Raw genomic sequence first — 23361 nt, forward strand, 5'->3', positions numbered from 1 at the left:
CAAAGAGGGCCAGATGTTAGGGGCGGGCAACTAGAAAAAAAAAATGTCATTCAATAGATTTGAGAGGAATTTCTTCACAAACACTTAACTTTTCATCTTATGAACCTGAGCCTTGGATTTAGATCTAATCACTTGTAATTTTCCAGAAACATAACAGAAACTCAAACCCAGAACTCAAAAATATGTATATATTGACAAGTTGATTTTCTTGCCATAAAAGTCTCCTTCAGTTCCACTTCATCAGATTTAATGATAAAAATAATTTACAGCATATGATTGAGTTAGAAAAAGAAGAGTTCATTTATTAACTCTACAAGAATGCTAACATTGACTTTTAAAAATAATACATATAAAAATAAAATAAAAATCATACATACAAAAAATAAAATAAAAATCATACATATATATTTTTTTCTCTGAAATAAAAAGATAGCATATTAACTTCAAGCAGTGTTGGGCTGCATATTTAATTTGTACTGCATATTTTTGATAGGTTCTATTTGTGGCTGAAAGTACAAACAAACTGATTACAATCACTCTTTTCTACATTTAGGAACAAAATTAATTATCTGTAAAAAGCAGAAAAGCTTAGACTCTCAGCCAGTAAATGATAATAGACAACATTCAAATATAATTACTCTGCTTCGTTCTTTATCTCTTTTAGACATTCTGAGTGGAACGGAAAAAGAAAAAAATTAATTCACTTTCTGAATATTCTTCAGAAAAAGATTTAAATTGGGTAGTAAGAAGGCAGCATCAACCCTCCCCCAATGCCCCACCCCCAGTATGAAATATGAAAACAGCTTTCTTGGGTTATAAAGGGATATATTTTGTTTTCTAAATTTCAGCATTGCTTGTATTGGTCTTGTTTATTTTATATAGTAATTTATTTGAGTGATATGGTTAATATGTATACATGTACTGTTTTACTAGCTGTTTTATAAGATGCTTATGAGTAGTTGTATTGAAAATAATTTATATATTACTTCCAGTTTTTTTGTTTTTACTTTTATAAACTATTTCTTTACAATGTTATTCAGGTATATTTTTGGATTTTGACAATTTACCCATTTCAAGTGTACATTTTAATGATTTCTATTAACTTTACCAAGGTGTGCAACCATCACCACAAACTAGTTTTAGAACATTTCTATTACTCCAATAAGATCTCTCATGCCCATTCAGCATTCTGAGAAATCTGATGCATTCTTAACTCCAGGTTCCAACGGGACATTTAAAAAAGACATTAAGAAGTCTGTACTATAACCAAAACAAAAGTTATTTGTATTTCTCTATTAACATCTCCCCCTCCCCCACCAACATGGGAAGAAATGGCAATGTGTGAGACCTAGTATAATTGCCCCATATCAGCACTCACAGGGGTCTCAAACTCAACTCAGCATGTGGGCCGCAGAGCAAGATCACAGCCGTTAGGCGGGCCGCACTAGGTCTACAAAAGGCAACTGTTATGCAACACTTTTCAGTGTCACAAAACGACCAGAAACTGTAGTTCGTGGATTAGTCTGCGGGCTGCACAAAATTGTTCGGCGGGCCGCATGCGGCCCGCAGGCCGCGAGTTTGAGACCCCTGACTTAGAAAGTTGTGAATGCTGGCAATAATGAAATTTATATTTTATCTTACAAAGGCTGCAACACTTTGGAAAAACACTGTCCAAATTTCTTTATCTTGGCCTTCTGTGAAACTCGTTATTATAGCAAAAATTATAACCACCCCTCCCTTGAGAAAATTAGTGAAACTTCATTTTAAAATGGCAATGTGATGTTCAAAATATATTTTCAATTTTTCTGGTGGAGGTCGGGGGTTGCATTTTTAAGAAGCAGTCCAAATAGAAAGCATTTTCTGCCAGAGACCTGAGCAAGATAGCAAAATGCATAGATATAAGAGGTTAATGAGCCACGGTTACCTGTGGTGCAAAAGTGTGTGAATGTTACAGCACTAGTTACCAAGAGTAACCTTATTTCAAGTGGGGAAAAAAGATGACAGAGGAATCACACTGTGTACATAACAACATATTTCCTAAGACATTTCAGGTTTTGCAATGAAAACAGCAAATATTTGAGGATTTTTCTGCACTTGCCAGGTAGCAAGCTGCTTTCACTATGTGTTCTGATTCCCTGACTACCCAATATAATAAAAAGCATCTTTGACTTTCTCACTGTCATACTGGGAGCACATGGATTCTCAGAATATCACTTCATGGGAAGGCCTTCTTGGACTTTGTCCACTGGGCAATTATTCCTGATTCTAATCTTTCTGAATATACTCTGATGACAAATCAGTCCTCCTCTATATCACTCCCAACAGACATGCTTAATTATCTCCTTATTTGTCTGTGATTATTACATGTGTCACCTTAGAAATGAAGTAGAAGAGAAAACCTGACTGAGCCAAGCCACTTAGGAATATAAACTCCCAACCCCAGAGCTTTAATAAGCAAGAAAGTAAATGATAGTTTAGAAACCAGAAGAGAGAACACTAGAGTAGAAGCAGGATACCCAAAGGAGCAGAGATTCCTTCTAAGCAGAGGCAACAGTCAGGTGCCCATTTTTTACTTTTCCTTTTTTTTTTTTTTTTTTTTGGTCAAGTATTCCGTAAAGAGCAAGGAAAACTGTGACTGTTCTCTTTGGATATGCCTTCTGCTACCCACCAACATATAGCACATATAGGCCTGCCTTTTGGCTAAGCAGTCAGGGATGAGGTTAACTGCCTTCACTGACTTCAAATTTCCTTACATGATCTTCCAAAAGCATTGTGAAATTGCGAGGTTCTTGCAGCCATCCAAGGTAGGGGATCATGTGTTGCAAGACAATTTTCCATGGGTCTTGTGTTTCCACATGTCTTATAAACTGAAGCATTTTTCCTCCAACTTATCGTTTTTGAGTATCTTTGAACAGCCTTATAAGGCAGAGATAGTGCCTCTCCCTCTCTCTCTTTTGATAGTGCCTCTCTTCAGTGAAAAGAGAAGGCAGGCTTTCTACCTATTACAAAAGGTTTGCATTCCCTAAGGCAATGGTTCTCAAAGTGTGTGCCAGGGCGAACTAGTGCGCCCTAGAAGATTTCCAGGAGCACCCTATGGTATTCCAGAGAAACATGTGCCTGTTAGGGACCAAAAAACCAACAGGGATTTTGGAGTTTAGATTTTTGGGGGACAGAGGTGTGGGGAATTGGCTGTAAGCTGACAGTCTTCCCAACCCCCCACCTCACTTGCCTGATTAGGTTGCAAAAAGCTGTTAAGCTGTGGTGCTGGATTGTTTACACTACCCCCCATGTTTCCCGGAAAGACTGGAGGCAAGTTTCTTCTATCCTTTGTTTGGTGTCAAGTTAAGATGATATGTATGGTGGATGTTTTCAGCACTCAACACAATTAAGGGTAAAAAGAGAGGAATTCTTCAATGTATTGATGAGGAAGTGAGAGTTTGTCTTTCAAATAAATGCTCAAACATTGAAGAAATCGCTAGGACACATCAGGCTCATGTTTCTCATAAACACAAGAATGAAAATACTTAACACATTTGCACTGGGACCTGCCAAATTTACTAAATCTTACTAAGAATGTATCTATATATATGAAAAGATAATGTATTATCACTTTTTAAATTTTTTAACTTCTCTTTTTAAACAAATTCTAAAAAGCATAACTCAAAAAATATAACAAATGTTTTTTAATGTCAGAATAAATTTAATTTTGCCATATTTGTTTCATTTAATTACCATAAAAGTATGCTTGGACTTTATATTTTTTCTTTAATATTTGACTTAATTATTATAAGATATTTCTCAGAAACTTTTATATAGTGTGCTTACAATTATTTGTATGATTTTAAATGCGCCTGACTTCAAAAAGTTTGAGAACCACTGCCCTAAGGTTAAGGCTCCTCTCTTGTAATGCAACTGACTGAGTGTGAAGAAGTCATCTAGACTGCTTTGCATTACCACATAAGAATTGGAGTTTGGGGACCTCACACAATTGCTGATAATCTGGACATTGCTATTGCTGTGAGCAATAAACTTCCCTTCATCTTTGAGCCAGTTATCTTGTGTCTTTAACTAGCATCCATGAAGCTGTGGTCAGTTAACTGGTTAGCTTGCAAATAGGATAAACATCTCAGATCTTTTATGATGCTTTTTTAAAAAAAATTATTCATTTTTGAGAGAGAGAGAGAGAGAGAAGACTGGGAGGAGCAGGTAGCATCATCTCCCACACATGTGCCCTGACCAGGCAAGCCACACAACTCTTGAAGACATGCTCCTGACATATTAGGTCATATATACAACACAAAAAATAAAAACATTCTAAAAATTCAAAACATATAAAAAACACAACTGGTAATCACAGTGCCGTTTTTTGAAAAGACAAAGACAAGTAATTCAGGATTCTTAAAGAGCCACCTAATTTTTTAGTGGGGCCAATTATATATATATAATTTGAGGATGAAGCATTTAAAAAGTTTACTTTGCCTGACCTGTGGTGGCACAGTGGATAAAACATTGACCTGGAATGCTGAGATCACCGGTTCAAAACCTGGGCTTGCCTGGTCAAGGCACATATGGGAGTTGATGCTTCCTGCTCCCTGCTCCCCCCCCCACATATCTCTTTCTCTCTCCTATCTAAAAAAATTAAGTTTATGATTTTAATTTATTGTGTTTCCATAGATTCAAGTGTCCCACCAAATATATCTCCCCCCACCCTCGTGTTCCCATTGGCCCCCTGCCCCCAATGCCTTCCCCCCTTCCCTTCATGATTTGCTGTCCTGTTCTCTATAATGTTGTGTTATGTATATATAATTTCACTAATCTCTTTCCCTTCTCTGATCCCATCCTCTCATCCCCTTTCCCTCTGACCACTTTCCCTCTGGTCCCTTCGATCCCACCTCTGCCTCTGTTCTGTTCCTCAGTTCACAGTGTTTATTGGATTCCTCAAATGAGTGAGATCATATGATATTTTTCTTTCTCTGCCTGGCTTATTTCACTTAGCATAATAGTTTCCAGGTCCACCCATGTTGTTGGAAAAGATAATATTTCCTTCTTTTTCATGGCCCCATAGTATTCCATTGTGTATATGTACCACATCTTTTTAATCCACTTGTCCACTGACAGACATTGGGGCTGTTTCCAGATCTTGGCCATAGTAAACAATGCTTCAATAAACATGGGGGTACATTTCTTCTTTTGAATCAGAGTCGTGAAACCATAAACATCTTGGAGGAAATCATAAGCAGTAAACTCTCCGATATCTCTTGTAGCAATATTTTTGCTTATTTACCTTCATGGGCAAGTGAAATAAAGGACAGGATGAACAAATGGGACTATACAAAACTAAAAAGCTGTTGCATAGCCTGACCTGCGGTGGCACAGTGGATAAAGCACCAACCTGGAATGCTGAGGTTGCCGGTTCAAAACCCTGCACTTCCCTGGTCAAGACATATATGGGAGTTGGTGCTTCTTGCTCCTCCACTTCCTCTCTCTCTTTCTTTCTATTCTCTCTCTAAAATTGAATTAATAATTTTTAAAAAAGCTTTTGCACAGCAAAAGTCATGATTAACAAAATAAAAAGACAATCCACACAATAGGAGAATATATTCGCCAATACATCTGTTAAGGAGTTAATAACCAAATTTTATAAAGAACTTGTAAAACTCAACACTAGGAAGGTAAACAATCCAATCAAAAATGGGCAAAAAATGAATAGACACTTCTCTAAATAGGACATGCAGATGGCTAATAGGCATATGAAAAAATGTTTAACATCACTAATTTTTAGGGAAATGCAAATTAAAACCACAATGAGATACCACCTCACACCTGGCAGAACAGCGATTAACAAAACAACACAGAATAAGTGCTGGCGAGGGTGTGGAGAAAAGGGAACCCTCCTGCACTGCTGGTGGGAATGCAGACTGGTGCAGCCACTGTGGAAAACAGTATGGAGATTCCTCAAAAAATTAAAAATGGAACTGCCTTTTCACCCAGCTATCCCACTTTTAGGAATATATCCTATGAATACCAAAAATGAATAAATTTTAAAAAATATTTTTTAAAATATAAAGTTTCCTTTGAATCTGAGTCACAAAAAAGTGCAAAACTTAACTAGATCAGTTAACAGAAACGAAATAGAAACAACTATCAAAAACCTTCCTAAAAATAAAAGCCCTGACAAGACCAGATGGCTACATTAATGAATTCTACCAAACATTCAAAGAAGATTTGGTACCTATCCTTCTCAAAGTCTTCCAAAAACTAGAAGAAGAAACAATATGCCTCAACACATTTTATGAGGCCAACATAACCCTGATACTAAAACCTGGCAAGGAAAGCATAGAAAAAAAAAAAACACAGACCAATATCTCTAATGAATACAGATGCAAAAATACTAAACAAAACACTAGCAAATCAAATCCAACAATACAATAAAAAATAATACATCACGATCAAGTGAGATTCATTCCAGAAGCGCAAGGAAGTTTCAGTATATGTAAATCGATCAATGTAATAGACCACATCAACAAAACAAAGTACATCCTGACCTGTGGTGGCACAGTGGATAAAGCCTCAACCTGGAATGCTAAGGTTGCAGGTTCAAAACCTCAGGCTTGCCTGGTCAAGGCACATATGGGAATTGATGCTTCCTGCTCCATTCCCCTCCTCTCCTCTCCTCTCCTTCCCTCTCTCTCTCTCCCTCCCTCTCTCTCTCTCTCTCTCTCTCTCTCCCCCCCTCTCCAATATAAATAAATAAAATCTTAAAAAACATTTATAAAAAAACAAAGGACAAAAATATATTACTCTATCAATAAACTCTGAAAAGGCATTCAGGAAGATACAATATCCAGCCACTGTGGAAAATAGTATGGGGATTCATTAAAAAATTAAAAATGGAACTGCCCTTTGACCCAGCTATCCTACTTTTAGGAATATATTCTATGAATACCAAATCACTGATTCAAAGGATAAATGCACCCCCATGTTTATGGCAGCATTGTTTACAATGGCCAAAATCTGGAAACAGCCCAAGTGTCCATCAGTGGGCAAGTGGATTAAAAAGATGTGGTACATGTACACAATAGAATATTACACGGCCATGAGGAAGAATGAAATCTTACCATTCATGACAACATGGATGGACCTGGAAACTATCATGGTAAGTGAAATAAGCCAGGCAGAGAAATAAAATACCATATGACCTCACTCATTTGAGGAATTCAATGAACAATGTGAACTGAGGGCAGAGGTGGGATCAAAGGGACCAGAGGGAAAGCGGTCAGAGGGAAAGTAGAAGAGAAGATGGGATCAGAGAAGAGAAAGAGATTAATGAAATTATATATACATAACACAGCATTATAGAGAACAGGACAGTAAATCCTGGAGGGAAGGGAGGAAGGCACTGAAGAGAGGGGGCATGGGGGTGTCGAGAGGAATAAGGGGGTGGGGGGAGGTATATTCCATGGGACACTTGAATATATGTAAACACATATTAAAATCATAAATAAAAAGGATACAATATCCATTTATGTTTAAAACACTCAATAAAATGGTAATGGAAGGAAAGTACCTTAACATAATAAAGACCATACATGACAAAGCATCAGGCAATATCATACTAAATGGTGAGAAAATGAAGGCTTTTTCTCTAAAATTAGGAACAGGACAAGGCTGCCCACTCTCTCCTCTTTTATTTAACATAATTGTGGAAGATTTAGCCAGAGCAATCAGGCAAGAGAAAGAAATAAAAGGAATCCACATCAAGAAAGAAGTAAAAATATCATTTTTTTTCAGATTACATGGTTCTGTGTATAGAAAACTTAGACTCTATCAAAAAACTATTAGAAACAATTAAATTATTAAACCAATAAAGTCACAGGATACAAAATCAGCATACAAAAGTATACTACTTTCCTATACATCAACAATTAAACATCAGAAAATGGACTAAAAAAAAAAGAAACAATTCTTTTTAAAATTGCAACAACAACAAAAAATTAAACATGTAAAAATAAAACAACAAAGGATGTGAAGGACCTATATACAGAAAACTATAAAACATTTTTGAAAGAAATTGAAAAATAATAAAATGGAAAATTAATCCATGTTCATAGATTAAAAGTTCAACATAGTTAAAATGACCATATTACCCAAAGCAATATATAAATTTGATGCAATCCTCATTAAAATCTCAGTCATTTTGTGGGTGGAGTGCAGAGCACATTCCTAACAGCTGTGGCTGATGCAATGCTGTGAGAACAATCCAGCACCTGAAACCCTCCTAGCCATACCCAGGAGGGAGTTCGCCTGCTGTGGGGAGGAGGCTCAGCACTAACCAGACAGCTCCCTGATCTTTTCAGCCATTGACTGTGAAGGACACACTGTAACACCCTATAAGCTGAATCTGTGTATATAAGCTGGTTGCTTCCTGAAAAAAGTGGATCTGCATCACTGAACCTGGTCCCTGGAGTCAGGTCTTTGCATCTCTGTCGTCCTCACCCCCAGTGGGCCTTGTCCACAACTGGCACCTCGAGCAGAGACCCAGCCAGCATCCAAGGGACGGGTGAGTGACCCTCTGCAATGGGAAACCTTCTCCCCCACTCCTGAGCCCCACAAGCTCCAGCCCTGCATGCCTTATTGCAGAGTCGGTGAGTTAAAGTTTGTGAAAAGGATCCCTGTACTTACTGCGAGATTCTCTCTGGTTTCAATCCCTGGATTGAGGATGTGCCCCTCTGGGACCTGGATACTTGGGCCCGAGCTTTCCAGCATGTCCGTTCGGCTGAAGTACATGAAGGACAAACCTTCTATCTCAGCCTCATTCCTGCACTGTTAGCAATACGTGCCTGCCTGACCAGTGCTCCTGCTGGGGACCCTCTGCCAGTGCCAAAAATATTACAGGCTACCCCTCTCCCTGAGGAGCTCCTACTTTCCTATTTTCCCCCATCCACTGAGGAGGAAAGTAGTTTAGCCTCCGAGTTTGACAAAATCGCGGCTGAGCACGCAGAAACGAAACTAGATACATTAGAGACCAGGCCATCAGCTCCGCAACCCGAAGAAGCGGAAGTCGCTACTTCCGCATTACCTGCCGGGGCTCAATGCCCCACCCCAGCCTCTCAGACACCATTTTCTACCCCAGTTTTAACTCCAACACATGTTCCTGCTGCAGACCCAGGGGCAGCCTATATGCCCCCATGTGTCTTTTTTCTTTCCCCCCCTGGTTTGTCTGTCTGCCTGTCTTGTCTATTTTTCTGTATCTCTCTCTCTCTCTCTCTCTCTCTCTCTCCCTCTCCCCTCTCTCTGAAATGAGGTTGGAAGGACCAAGCCATGGCACAGTGACAGGGATCACACCCTCTTCTAATGCAAGGGAGAGATTATGCTTGTGTTTTTCAGCCAATTTGAATCCCAGGAATCCCCCAACCTGCTTAACAGGGTTTCTTGGGCACCCACTAAGTGGTTCTGTCTTCACCCGTCCAAAGCCACAACCCTGGCCTCCTCCACACTGACTACGCCTGAGGGGAAGAGGTCCTTAGCTCTCCAGAAGAAGACCTCACAGCCGGCATGTGCACCCCATTACCTGGGGGGATGTGGAGGCTTTGGTGGGGCAGGCCAAGAGAATTGCCCCTGACAGGTCCTCAGGCCCTGGTACTCTGTTATCTAACTCCCAGATGCTGACGAACCCTCATGTCTGGGCTGCTTTTCCCCATCCTGGCATTGTCCTTCCCGTAGAGACAACAACAGCAAACTGTCATTCATCAAGTCCAATTGGCCCTAATTAGAAGAGAAGGGGAAAATGCGGGTGGAGTGCAGAGTGCATTCCTAACAGCTGTGGCTGATGCAATGCTGTGAGAACACTCCAGCACCTGAAACCCTCCTAGGCACACCCAGGAGGGAGCTAGCCCACTATAAGGAAGTGACTCAGTGCCAACCAGGCAGCTCCCTGATCTTTTCAGCCATTGGCTGTGAAGGACATGCTGTAACACCCTATAGGCTGAACCTGTGTATATAAGCTAGATTACTTCCTGAATAAAGTGGATCTGTGTCACTGAACCTGGTCCCCGGAGTCGGTTCTCTGTGTCTTCATTGTCCTCACCCCCCGTGGGTCTTGTCCACATAATTTTTTTAAAGATATAGAACCAAAATCACCAGGTTTGTTTGGAACCACAAAAGAAACCAAATAGTGAAAGCAATCTTTAGAAAAAAGAATGAAGCCAAAGTATCACACTACCTGACTTCAAATTATACAGTAGAGTCACAATAATCAAAACAGCATGGTACTGGCAGAAAAACAGAAATATAGACCAATGGAACAGAATTGAGAACCCAGAAATAAAACCACATATATATGGACAAATCATCTTCAACAAAGGAGCCAAAAACACACAATGCAGAAAAGAAAGCCTCTTCAATAATTGGTGCCGAGAAATTTGGAAAGCCACATGCAAAAGAATGAAACTTGACTATAGTTTGTCCCCATGCACAAAAGTTACTGTATTTCCTCATGTATAAGATGCACCCCGTTACAAAAAATTTGGGGTCTAAAAACTGGGTGCGTCTTATACAGTGGTTGTGGCATTTCAAATGTCATAGATGGAACTAAGGACTACGCAATATATGAAGACAGTGATTGGTCATCAGACACAGATGAGGACAAGCTAATGGATGGTAGTTGTGACAGTGATGAGGAGTTGTATGAATTTTATGATGAATAAAACTTGAGTTCAATAACTTTATGTACTACAATTTTTCCCCCAAATTCGGCCCCTAAAATTAAGGTGCGCCTTATATATGAGGAATAGGGTAAATCAAAAATGGATCAAAGACCTAAATATAAAATCTAAAACAATAAATTACATAAAATAAAACATAGGTACTTAGCTCATGGACTTTGGCTGTAAGGAACAATTTATGCATTTGACTGAAAGCAAGGGAAGTAAAGGCAAAAATAAATGAATAGGACTATATCAAACTAAATGCTTCTACAGAGCAAAAGAAACTGACAATAAAACAAAAAGGCAGCCAACCAAATGGGAGATGATATTTGCAAACAACAGCTCCTATAAAGGGTTAATATCCAAAATATATAAAGAACTCATAAAGCTCAGCAACAAACAAGCAAACAATCCAATTAAAAGATGGGGAGAAGTACTGAAAAGACACTTCTCCCAAGAAGACACACAAATGGCCAACAGATAGATGAAAAGATACTCATCTTCACTAGCTATTAGAGGAATTTAAATCAAAACTACAATGAGATACCACCTCATACCTGTTAGATTGGTTATTATCAGCAAGACAGGTAACAAGTGTTGGAGAGGCTGTGGAGACAGAAGAATCCTTGTTTACTGCTGCTGAGAATGCATATTAGCACAACCATTATGGAAGAAAGTATGGTGGTTCCTCAAAAATTTAAGTATAGAACTACCAATGACCCAGCAATCCCTCTACTGGTTATCTACCCAAAAACCTTGAAAACATTGGTACTTAAGGGCACATGCACCCTCATGTTCATCACAGCATTATTCACAGTGGCCAAGACATGGAAACAACCAAAGTGTCCCTAGATGAAGGACTCGATAAAAAAGATGTGGTGCATATATATAATGGGATACTACTCAGCCATAAAACATGATGAAATATTGCCATTTACGACAACATGGATGGACCTTGAGAATGTTATAGTGAGTGAAATAAGTAAATCAGAGAAAGCTAAGAACTATATGATTTCACACATAAGTGGGATATAAAACTGAGACTCATGGACATTGATAAAGGTGAAGTGGTTTCAAGGGGGAAGGGGACATAGGAGAGGGGAATAGAAAAAAGACACATATAAGGTGACGGAAAATGATTTGACTTTGTGTGATGGGTACACAACACAATCAACAGTTCAAATGCTATAGAGATGTTTACCTGAAACCTATATACTCTTATTGATCAATGTCACCACAATAAAATTAATATTCTAAAAAAAAAATTTTAAAAAGCTTCCTTTGTGTTACCAGTGCTTTAAACTTGCCATGAAATTATATTTCATTTGCCTAAAAGGAGTGCCTATTTTTTCATTTGTATTCTTCTCTTCAATAAATAGGTAATCTATGTTTTAAAGATATATTATTTTTTTCCATGGGAAGCACTAAAACTACTTTTATTGTGAACAAATAAGGGATGGCGGCCTATAAACATTCTTTACTTTCCAGAAATCACCTTCATGCAAATAAAGTCGATTACCACAATTCTAGATACTATTGATGTGCAGACACTAATTAAGTCTGAGCCATTTACTTGTTTTTTGTTTGTTTGTTTGTTTGTTTTTACAGAGACAGAGAGAGAGTCAGAGAGAGGGACAGACAGGGACAGACAGACAGAAACAGAGAGGGATGAGAAGCATCAATCATCAGTTTTTCGTTGTGAGACCTTAGTTGTTCATTGATTGCTCTCTCATATGTGCCTTGACCATGGGCCTTCAGCAGACCAAGTAACCCCTTGCTCAAGCCAGCGACCTTGGGTCCAAGCTGGTGAGCTTTGCTCAAACCAGATGAGCCTGCGCTCAAGCTGGCGACCTCGGGGTCTCGAACCTGGGTCCCCCGCATCCTAGTCTGACGCTCTATCCACTGTGCCACCACCTGGTCAGGCAACATGTACTTGTTTTTAATCACTTTGAAATAACTTGCTACTGGAAACAGGTTTTATGAATTCAGACAAGGTTTCTCTATCTGAGACTGAAAAATAAAAGTCCAAACTGATAGTATGAGGAGAAAAACCAATGACATTCTGACACCTGACAAATAACATCAGCCTTCAAAAGTGTAATGTAAGGTAGGGCTAATTTTGGAAATTCTGATGAGTTATAGTCATTCTCACAGACAGCAAAATATAAGAATTTGATAGAGTGAATTATCATTGAGGATCAACAGAGAATCTTCCCCAGAGCTTCCTAGCACACATAAATAAATACTGACTTTACTGAAGATATGTTCAAAAATTCTAGCAAAGGAAATGGATGTAATTGGAAACCAGAGTATGCTACATTTTCAGTAGTCGATATTACTACTGAGGAAACACGATATGGAGACCTGAATGTATTGTTATGTACCAAGATAAAAGGCAAATATGCTTAAAACGATCTGTTGGTGTAATGGATAGATTTCAAACATTGCAAGTGGAGGGTATCCTATTCCTCACCACTGGCACTGCTCATATAAATTCTAAGCAAAGTCATTTCACTGTATCACTGGGTCTTCTATCACCTGCATAAACATTTCTTCTTCCTGAAATTACTCTGCACTTTTAAGTATTACAAAGACTAAAAATCTCATGCCTTTTAGTGCTTTGTTGGGAACACCTATAGCAAAAGTCTCTAAGGAGAATGAATTGAAAAACTGATTGCACAGCTGGAAAAATAGTAGAAAGTAATACAGGCTATTAAATAAGACAATAAAAGCCTACTTAGTTTGTACTTGGGGAACAAAGATTCTAGTGAAGGGAAATTGGAATTATTATTTGAGAAAGCAATACAGAGTAATGGTTAAAAGCATGAGCTTTGGAGCCAGGCAAATCTGGTTTTGAATCTTAGCTCTGCAACCTGCTAGCCAAGTGACACATGAGGTCAGATATGGAGTCATGGTTATCTTTCCAGCCACTCCCTGCCAGTGTCTATCATAGTGTTTCTACAATTAGATACTTAGTAAATGTTTCCTGAAATGAATCTAATTTCAGGTAGTGCTAAAATAAATCTAACAATGAGGAAAAACAGAGAAATATTGGTGATCGAAAAGGTTGCACAATATTCAATGAAACACATACCATACTGAGGTAATGAAATTGTGGGAGAGGAGGAACTAACACTAAGAAATTCTGAGATGAATCAATAAAGAAAGTACATGAGTACAAATGGAACAATAAATGTACAAACAACCATGTGAGGATATGTGAGCAATTACTTTGGCTGTAAAGAAGGTAAAGAAAATCATCACAGAATGTTTTGGAAAACTTCCTGGGAAAGCAATAAACTTTCACCATGCTGATTATTATTCCTTAATTAGTGGATATAATGTGAAATGCAATGGCTGTACAAATAATCCCTACATAGGTATATAATAATGACAGTCAAAATGATTTCCAAAGAAAACTGCAAATTAAAAAAAAGGTTGTGGCATTCAACAATTTGGGTGTTGTGTGACAACAATGTTGAAAAAATATATATATTGAAAACTGTAAAAGTTTATATTTGTTTTAGGTATATAAGGTATGAAATTCAATAATGTGCTGATAAATTTAACAGTGATATTCTCACCCGAATACTACTGAAGATCTAGTTGATACTTAGGACCAAGATATTTAACGTAGTTTACAAACGTAGATACAGCAACAAGATGGATCTATTTACAGTCCAGTCCCATCATTAACACTTTCTTGAACTTTTCATTTCAAATCTCTCCTTCCATTCTTCTCTGTATCTACTCACCCCCCTCTCACACACACACACATACATTTCTATACACTATTTTTATTCACTTCTATGGAATAAATAATATTAACCATCTTAGCACTTAAAAATAAGCTTAAGAAAAACTTATTGCCCTTTTGACACTTAGAAAAGTGTAATAGAAAGAGTACTGGACTGGGGCTTAAAGAGAACCTGCCATGTGTCTTACACTTTGCGAGGTACTTTGAATCTATCATTTCAATTAATCCCATAAACAACCCTATTTTATAGATGAGGAATCCAATTTCCTAAATTTGCCATTAACTGTCATTAACTTCAAACCTATGGGCTTCACCTTATCCTTCAAACAAGCTGACTGGATTTTCTCCCAAGGAAATATCAGAATCAACTGGAGCATTTAAAATTTTTTTTATTCATATTTTGATGACAGAGAGAGAGAGAGAGAGAAAGAGAGAGAGAGAGAGAGAGAGAGAAAGGGGAGAGGAGCAGGAAGCATCAACTCCCATATGTGCCTTGACCAGGCAAGCCCAGGATTTCAAACCAGTGACCCCAGCATTCCAGGTCGATGCTTTATCCATTGTGCCACCACAGATCAGCCCTGGAGCCCTTTTAGAATTTTTTATAAATTTTAATTTATTGTGTTAACATGGATTCAACTTTCCCACTGAATATAACACCCGCACCCCCCCTCCCTCATGTCCCCCATTACACTCCTTTTACCCTCCTCCTCCTAACTCTTTCTCCCCTACCCTCTGGGATTTTCTGTCCTGTTATCTGTATCTCTGTGTTATGTATACTTAATTTCACTAATCCCTTCACCTTCTCTGATCCTATCCCCTCATCCCCCTTCCCTCTGACAGCTGTCCCTCTGCTCCCTGTGACCCCGCCTCTGGCTCTATTCCGTTACTCAGTTCACTGTGTTTATTAGATTCCACATATAAGTGAGGTCATATGATATTTGTCTTTCTATGCCTAGCTTATTTCACTTAGCATAATTCTCCAGCCTTTCCATAGACCTATGGTATCAAAATTCTCAGGGTGGACTAGAGTAATCTGTTTAACAAGTTCCCCAAGTGATTGTGATGGTGAACCAAATTTGTCAATTGGATGTTTACCACCCCCAGGATTGCTGCCAGTGACAACACCCCAACATTTGCTTGCATGCCTCCACTTGGTAGAATTCAAAGCTATCATATGGAAAAGAAAAACACTAACAGGCCATGGCTATAAATATTTAACAGTGCTCCAAAATGTCCTTCATAATCTAGGGTACATGGTAGCCACCAAAACAACCGGGTGAAGTCCCTCTGTGACAAACTTTATGGCACAGCTTATAGCTAGCTTAAAAGGTTGTCTCAACAGAGCTCAGAAAGAACATAATATCAAAGATGTCTCTCACCATAACTTAACCCCAACTAGTACAGACTGACAGGGTAATACATATTAACACAACAGAAAAGTGAGAGAGTTATAGCAAAATCTCATTAATGCTTTAGTTTTAAATCAACTTTTGTTTTCAGTCATTCTGTGGGGCTCTTAACATCAATAGAACTCTGCGGACTACTCAGCCCTCACCCCTCCCCATGAATGGCCCAGCCACTTTCTGGCACATACAGAGTATGGACTAGACGATCACACCTGGTGAATGAGTCCCACACTTCCACTATTTGGTATATATTACTTAGACTTGGTGATCATAAAAGAGTAATAAGCCAGAGTTCACATATGCTTTCTGTTTTAGTTCAGGCATCCCCTGGGGAAGGCAGACTTCTCACTCTTATAACCAGTTGGGACCTGGAGGCAATCAGGTCCTTAATAGCCAAAACAGAAAGGAAATGCATCACTGAGCACCTCTTGACAACCAAGACCTTTCTTCCTAAATGATGACATGAAATATACTTCCTCTACACATGTGCACCTAAAATACAGCTGGTTTTGGCACCCTGAAATAGCTATCCAATGTAAGTTCATGATGTTTTTGTAAAGTCCTAATGGCTCTTTTAGATGAAAGTCTTGGAGGATCTAATGGGAGACAGACTGGTACAGTGGAAAGAGCACTATTACTAGTGAGATTGTAGTAATAGAAGACCTTGGTTTCTACTTCTAGCTCTTCCATTAATCGTATAACTTTGGACAAGTCACCGTGAACTTTATTTCTTCATTTGTAAATAAATAGGATTAGACTAGCTAATCTCTCATAACTCTTGCAATATTCACATTATAGTTTAATGTACATTATGGTGAAATTTATTCAGTTGCATGCCTGTCAGTCAACTAGACTGACCTTTTTGAGACTTCAAAACCAAGTCTTGGGTAACTTTGAATACTCAGCACCTGGCAAAATACCATGCACACAGGAGCACTAGAGTAGAATACATGTTTTCAAGATCAATTATGTTGTTCTCAAGTAAGCAATATCAGAGGCAAATTTTAAACACTCCAATACCCTACCTTTAATGGTGTCTCCTCATTTTTCCTCTTATTGAAGACATTTCCACACCAAGGTCACCCTTGTTTTGTGTCTGACACATAGTGAGCCTTCAATCGATATAAGGTTAATAAACATATGAATGCACTAATTTTTCATTTTTCTAGCTCTGTGAGATTTACTTTTACATGAGGCCCCAGAATCTAGCCTCAAATTATAAAGCATTCAAGAGAATAATTAGCCATTGAAGAACATTACTGTTAGGTAGAATATTTCTGTTCATTTTATTATAAAATACTTTCTCAGCAAATATGTTCTAAATGACTAACACTGTGAATGGGACAGCTGGAGCAGCTCCTTCAGTAGACATGCTATGGGTTGCATTATTTCTGCCCTCCCTCCCAGTTTAATTCACCAAAGAAACCAATTACCCTTATCATTTTCCAGAATATAAAGGCAAGGTTCAATGGCCTAGTCTCCTCTATATATATTGGGTAAGCCATGGTTCAGAGTACATAGCACTTGCACTGTGAAGAAGAATATGAGTCAACCGAGCCTGGGTTTGAATCCCAGTTAACCCTATCTTCACTTAACTAGCTTTGAGATCTTGGATAAGGTATTAAGTCTCTAATCTTCATTTCCACTGTGTAAAACAGGGACACTATTAGGGCCTATCTCATGGATTACTGTGAAACAACATCATGCAAACTGGCAAGCAGAGCACTTTAAATGTAGTAGGAGCTCAACAATGGTAGGGTATTAAATGATTCTGCTACCACCTTTCACAAAGATGACAGCATTCAGAAATCATTCACTATTACCTTAGTGTAATCTGGCTAGCAACTCTTAGGCGTATGTTCTGCTTTAAATTAGAAAGTGGTTCAATGGACAGAGCATCAGCCCAGCTTGCAAACATCCCAGGTTCGATCTCTGGTCAGGGCACACATGAGAAGTGATCATCTACTCCTCTTCCCCTCCCTTTCCCTCTTCTCTCTCTCTCTTCTCCTCTTGCAGCAGTGGCTTGGTTGGTTTGAGCGTCAGCTTCAGACACTGAGGATAGCTCAGCTGATTTGAGTGTTGGCCCAAGACGGGGTTTGCTGGTTGAATCATTGTCGGGGTGCATGCAGGAGTCTGTCTCTCTATCTCCCTTCCTCTGACTTAGAAAAAGGTGGGTGCCTCCTGTGGTTCAGAATGTGGTTCACTTTAGCTTGGCAAGTATAATGTAACTAACAATATGGGACTGAAACCAAGCAAATTGCTGCCTGCCTCACTTGTAGAACTGTCTCATCACAAATCACATCACAAACACCATTAGGCTAACTTATATAATGAAGGTTTTTAAAAAAAAACTTGGAAAAGGTGGATGTTTTGCCTTGTTTATGTTCTTATGTAGGTTTAATTAATGGGCCCTAACTAGGTCTCCTGCATTTAAAATCATTGCTTAAAATGGCAATATGATCTATCTTATTTATCTGTCTATCTATCTATCTATCTATCTATCTATCTATCTATCTATCTATCATCTATATAATTAGGAGCATGGGAGTAAAATCAGGATCAGAAAAATTGGTGATAACCTAGTTAAAGGGAGATTTAATCAATTTCCATATTATGGATCTTCCATTAACTATAGCTGGGTGCCCTTGGGCAAGTTACAGATTTACTGAGCTTCAGTTTTCTCATTTATTAAATAAAGATGGAGATAATAGCTAATACCTCAAAGGGTTGTCATGAAGTTTATGATAATTAACAACAATGGTAATAACAGCTAATATTTACTGAAGACTTACCATAGGTACATACTAAATGCTTTCACATGTTATTGCTTATAAAAAAGATATTTTACCCCTATTTTATAAGGCAGAAATGTGAATTTCATAAAGACAAAATGATTCACCCAAATTCCTGCAGTAAACAAATGTGTGGAGCTACAATTCAAAGCCAGACATTATGACTCCATAACCTGCGGTCTTAATATGCTACCTAAATCTGTGAGGTCATTCAGTCCATCATCCCATCTCACCCTCTAATCATTCTGTCACTTCTGTTCAATTGCACCTGCTACTAGCCAGGGTTCCCCAACCAATAAGACCTAGTTTCTCTGAAATATGTAGACTGGTACTCACGGTGGTGGTCAGCTTTCCACCGTTCTTCTGGACATATTGGATGGAGTCATGGATTGTTGAAAAAAGACCAAGCAGTACATTCTCCATGTCATAGATTTTGTACATGCCATTCACCAGCTCTTCAAGAGATAGAATGTATTCTTTCCAGTACTTGTCAATCTCCACCACACCTGCCATACAGCCTTGCATGACCACATTGCAGTAGCCACCACATGGCTTAACCATCATCAGTCCTTGGCAGTAAGAGCAGTACCACATTCTGGTGAGCATTCGGCCACAGTCCTTACTGAACTTCAGATGATTAGTTGTGTTGATCACTTCGATTCCAAGATTCAGGGCCTGGAGGAAGATCCTAGTAACTTGTAGTGACTTGGACACCTGGGTCATAATAAGCTTGGGGAAATTCCCAAATACTTTCAGGTCACGCCTTGCCCCACGGAGGCACTCATTGATGTCTAAGGCTGACTCAGGCAGGCCTGGGTTCATTAGCTGGGTATAGATGACTGGAAACAAGCTATCAAACAGTTCATTGACCATGTCATCCACGTTGATGTCAGAACCCAGGATGTAGAGAGAGACATCAGTAAAAAATTCACCCACGAACTCAAAAGCTTGTGGGGTCAGGCTCGGATAGTTGTTTTTGAACATGGCATTAGTGTAGTTCTTGGCATGGCGAACAACAATTTCAAAGGCCTCTGTAAAATAAGAGATAGAGAAATGGACAAATTAAAGCATGAATATCCAGGGTATAATTGAATTTGAAATTCCTCCTTATTGCTGTGGTGATTAAGGTCACATTTGTTTTAAATAATTGACTCATACTGCCTCTGCTCCTGAAGTTGCTTGCTCCTATAAATCAATTTTCCTTTCTGAACATAAAGTTCAAACCCTGATGCATACATAACTTCTTTTTTTTCACAGTGACAGAAAGAGAGTCCGAGAGAGGGATAAATAGATACAGATAGACAGAAACGGAGAGAAATGAGAAGCATCAATCATTAGTTTTTTGTTGTGACACCTTAGTTGTTAATTGATTGCTTTCTCATATGTTCCTTGACCATGGGGCTACAGCAGACCGAGTAACCGCTTGCTCAAGCCAGCAACCTTGGGTCCAAGCTGGTAAGCTTTGCTCAAACAGATGAGCCCACACTCAAGCTGGCGACCTTGGGGTCTCGAACCTGAGTCCTCCACATCCCAGTCCAATGCTCTATCTACAAAACCAAGATTCAGTTAACATTTTGGCCTCATGAAAATACTGATTAAATCTAGGCTAAATTAGATGTTATTATTTTTCTGTCATTATTTTATTCCATTAAAAAGGTCTTGTATTTCAAGACACTTCATTTGGGACAGATATAAATATTTGATAACAAGCCATATATTGTATAAACCCACATAACAATTTAGCTTGCTCTGCCCTGGAAGAGAGGCAAATTCTTATCCAAGAACAAAAGCTATCAGAAATCTAATCATTTATGTCATATTTTCTCTAGATAATTTTAAAGGGAACTATCTGACAGTTTGCAAGATCTGGAAATGGAATTTATCCCTTGAATGGGTATCTGGATGGGAAAAAGATCCACGCATTTATCCATACATTTGATATTGAAAATAACACCTCTGGTACTTGCAAGCTAAACATCTGGAATTATAACTGTCAAGCTTCTTTGGTAAATTTTGCTTCCTCATGGCTATAAAGCCTTATCTACTCTATAGAACCTATGAATTCAAGATTACATCTGCTGCCCCTACCCTGGGCATAAGGCCCAATTAGTGTAATTAGTTTGAGAGTGAAAGTAGTAATGGTAGCATCTCATTTTCTCCAACCTGAAATACTTAAAACATAAATTATTCCAGCAAATCAGAGTTCTAAATTTATATGAAGGAAGAGAAAATAACCACAATAGTAGGTTTTTCAAGACATTAAAACAGTTTAAAAACAAACAGAAATAACCAAGATTTCTGAGACATTTATAATTAACAGTATTTTCTTTCATTTTCTTCCTAAGTGCAAAGATCCATGACAGACGTACCCCAAATGATGCCAATTCATGAGCCTTGAAAAATCAAATTATTACCACTTTCAGAATATTAGAGAGACTGTACATCAACAACTCCTTGGGATCACTTAGTCCAGCATCTCAGTCATCTGTGGCAGAGTTAACTCTAAGTTGTGCCACCACCATCTGCTCCAGATACCTCGCAAAGTAGAACACGCTTGCTAGATTCTTCCCTTGAGCTTATGACTTGTCTTGCAATGTTGAGCAGATGCCAGTGCTAGTCTATTGAGCTACCAAGCCCATTTAAGAAAGGTAATCTTTGTTTCCATCAATTGCTATATGTTCATGTTTGTTTTCTTCTATTTAGAACATAAAGCAATTCCTGGAAAGTTTATCTTTTTTAAAAGTTTTATTTAGAAAATTAAATTTAACAGGGTGACATTGATCAATAAGACTACATAGGTTTCAGGTAAACATTTCTACATCATTTGAACTGTTGATTATGTTGTATACTCATCACCCAAAGTCAAATCATTTTCTGTCACCTTATATTTGTCCTTCTTTACTCCCTTCCTCCCACCTCTTCCCCAACATCTTCCTCCTCTGGTAAAAACTTCACTTTTATCTATGTCCATGAGTCAGTTTTGTATCCCTCTTATGTGTGACATCATACAGTTCTTAGCTTTTTCTGATTTACTTATTTGACTCAGTATAATGTTCTCAAGGTCCATCCATGTTGTCATAAATGGCAATAGGTCAACATTTCTGATGGCTGACTTTATCTATCTTATAGCAATCTCTTCCTAACCCCATATGCTACTTTACTCCCAATCATTGAATCTGAAGGTTTAATGAGGTCAAGAGATCATCTAGCCCCAAACAAAAAAAATCAGCTAATGATTCTTTAAAATCATCCGATATATGGAAAATTAAAAGTACTCACTCATTTTAATTTTAACTAGCAAGTATTTATTATATATTAGGCTCTGTACTAGGTACAAGATATACAGTGTGTCCGTAAAGTCATGGTGCACTTTTGACTGGTCATAGGAAAGCAACAAAAGACGATAGAAATGTCAAATCTGCACCAAATAAAAGGAAAACTCTCCCAGTTTCATACCTATTCAGTGCAGTTTGATGTGGGCTCACACACAGATTTTTTAGGGCTCCTTAGGTAGCTATCCCGTATAGCCTCTACAGACTCATCACTGACTGATGGCCTACCAGAACGGGGTTTCTCCACCAAACTGCCGGTTTCCTTCAACTGCTTATCCCATCAAGTAATGTTATTCCTATGTGGTGGCACTTTGTTATAAATGCGCCGATATTCATGTTGCACTTTGGTCACAGGTTCGAATTTAGTGAGTCACAGAACACACTGAACTTTCCTCTGTACCATCCACATCTCGACTGGCATTGCCGTGGGCTGCTCCGCTGCATACACAGTGTTACGTCATCATCTGCACATGCGCACATGCTGCCACATCATCCTACAGAAACTGGGAGGGGTTTCCTTTTATTTGGTGCAGATTTCACATTTCTATCGTCTTTTGTTGCTTTCCTGTGATCGGTCAAATGTGCACCATGACTTTACGTACACACTGTATAAAAGTGCTGCGTAGATGGAGATAAATGATACATCATCCTTGTATTAAAAATACTGACAAGCTATATATAATGTAGTATTTACAAAGCATTTCCACATACAGTATATTATAATACGTATTTTTTGCAATAAAATTCTGATTTGGTGTTGCAAAGCCCATTTTATCGATGTTGAGATTGAGGCTCAGCAAAGTATAAGCACTTTCCAGGGTCACACAACATCAAAGTAGAAGTAGTCAACTTAGACTAGTTTCTTTCAGCAATGGTTATGTTCTAGCTGCCTTCTGCCTTATATCCAACAAACATGATTTAAAAACATTTGCAGAAAGTTAAGTTCTTTTATAAGCTCATTATTATTCCATTGGCTTTTTCTCAATGCATGAAAATGTATTAGGTAAAATTGTAGCTCCAAGACCAAGAGAGCAGAGTCATACTTTCACTTTTGCCTTGGGGAATCATGAGGTTAAGAGAAGGGAGATTGTTGCTACAGTGTTACACTGTAAACCTCGATCATCTAAGCACCCCTAAGATGATTCTTCTAGAAGGCAAATTTGGTCTCTAGCATAGGAGTTTGGTTCTCTAATGTGAAAAATATATTACGGTGAAATTCCATAGACTATATTGACATAACATTTTTTTTAAAGTTTCTTTTACTAGCAGTGTTGGATCAATAGAGAAAAACATTACAAAGGATCATGAACTCTTCTACAGAAAGAATAACAACAACGCACACTGCAGTGGGAAAAGGGGTAGGGGTTT

At 38.4% G+C, this 23361-nt stretch overlaps 1 protein-coding gene across 1 annotated transcript in view; it reads right to left on the reverse strand.

The window, feature by feature from the left end:
* The window catches only part of GPC3 (glypican 3), a 632751-nt gene that overhangs the window by 279066 nt on the left and 330324 nt on the right, over positions 1–23361 (reverse strand). Inside the window, exon 3 of the mRNA XM_066357199.1 lies at positions 18998–19692. Within this exon, the coding sequence (XP_066213296.1) occupies positions 18998–19692 (695 nt within the window). The remainder of the gene's footprint in view (positions 1–18997; positions 19693–23361) is intronic.

This window comes from Saccopteryx leptura, chromosome X (assembly GCF_036850995.1).
Source record: "Saccopteryx leptura isolate mSacLep1 chromosome X, mSacLep1_pri_phased_curated, whole genome shotgun sequence".
NCBI lineage: Eukaryota > Metazoa > Chordata > Mammalia > Chiroptera > Emballonuridae > Saccopteryx > Saccopteryx leptura.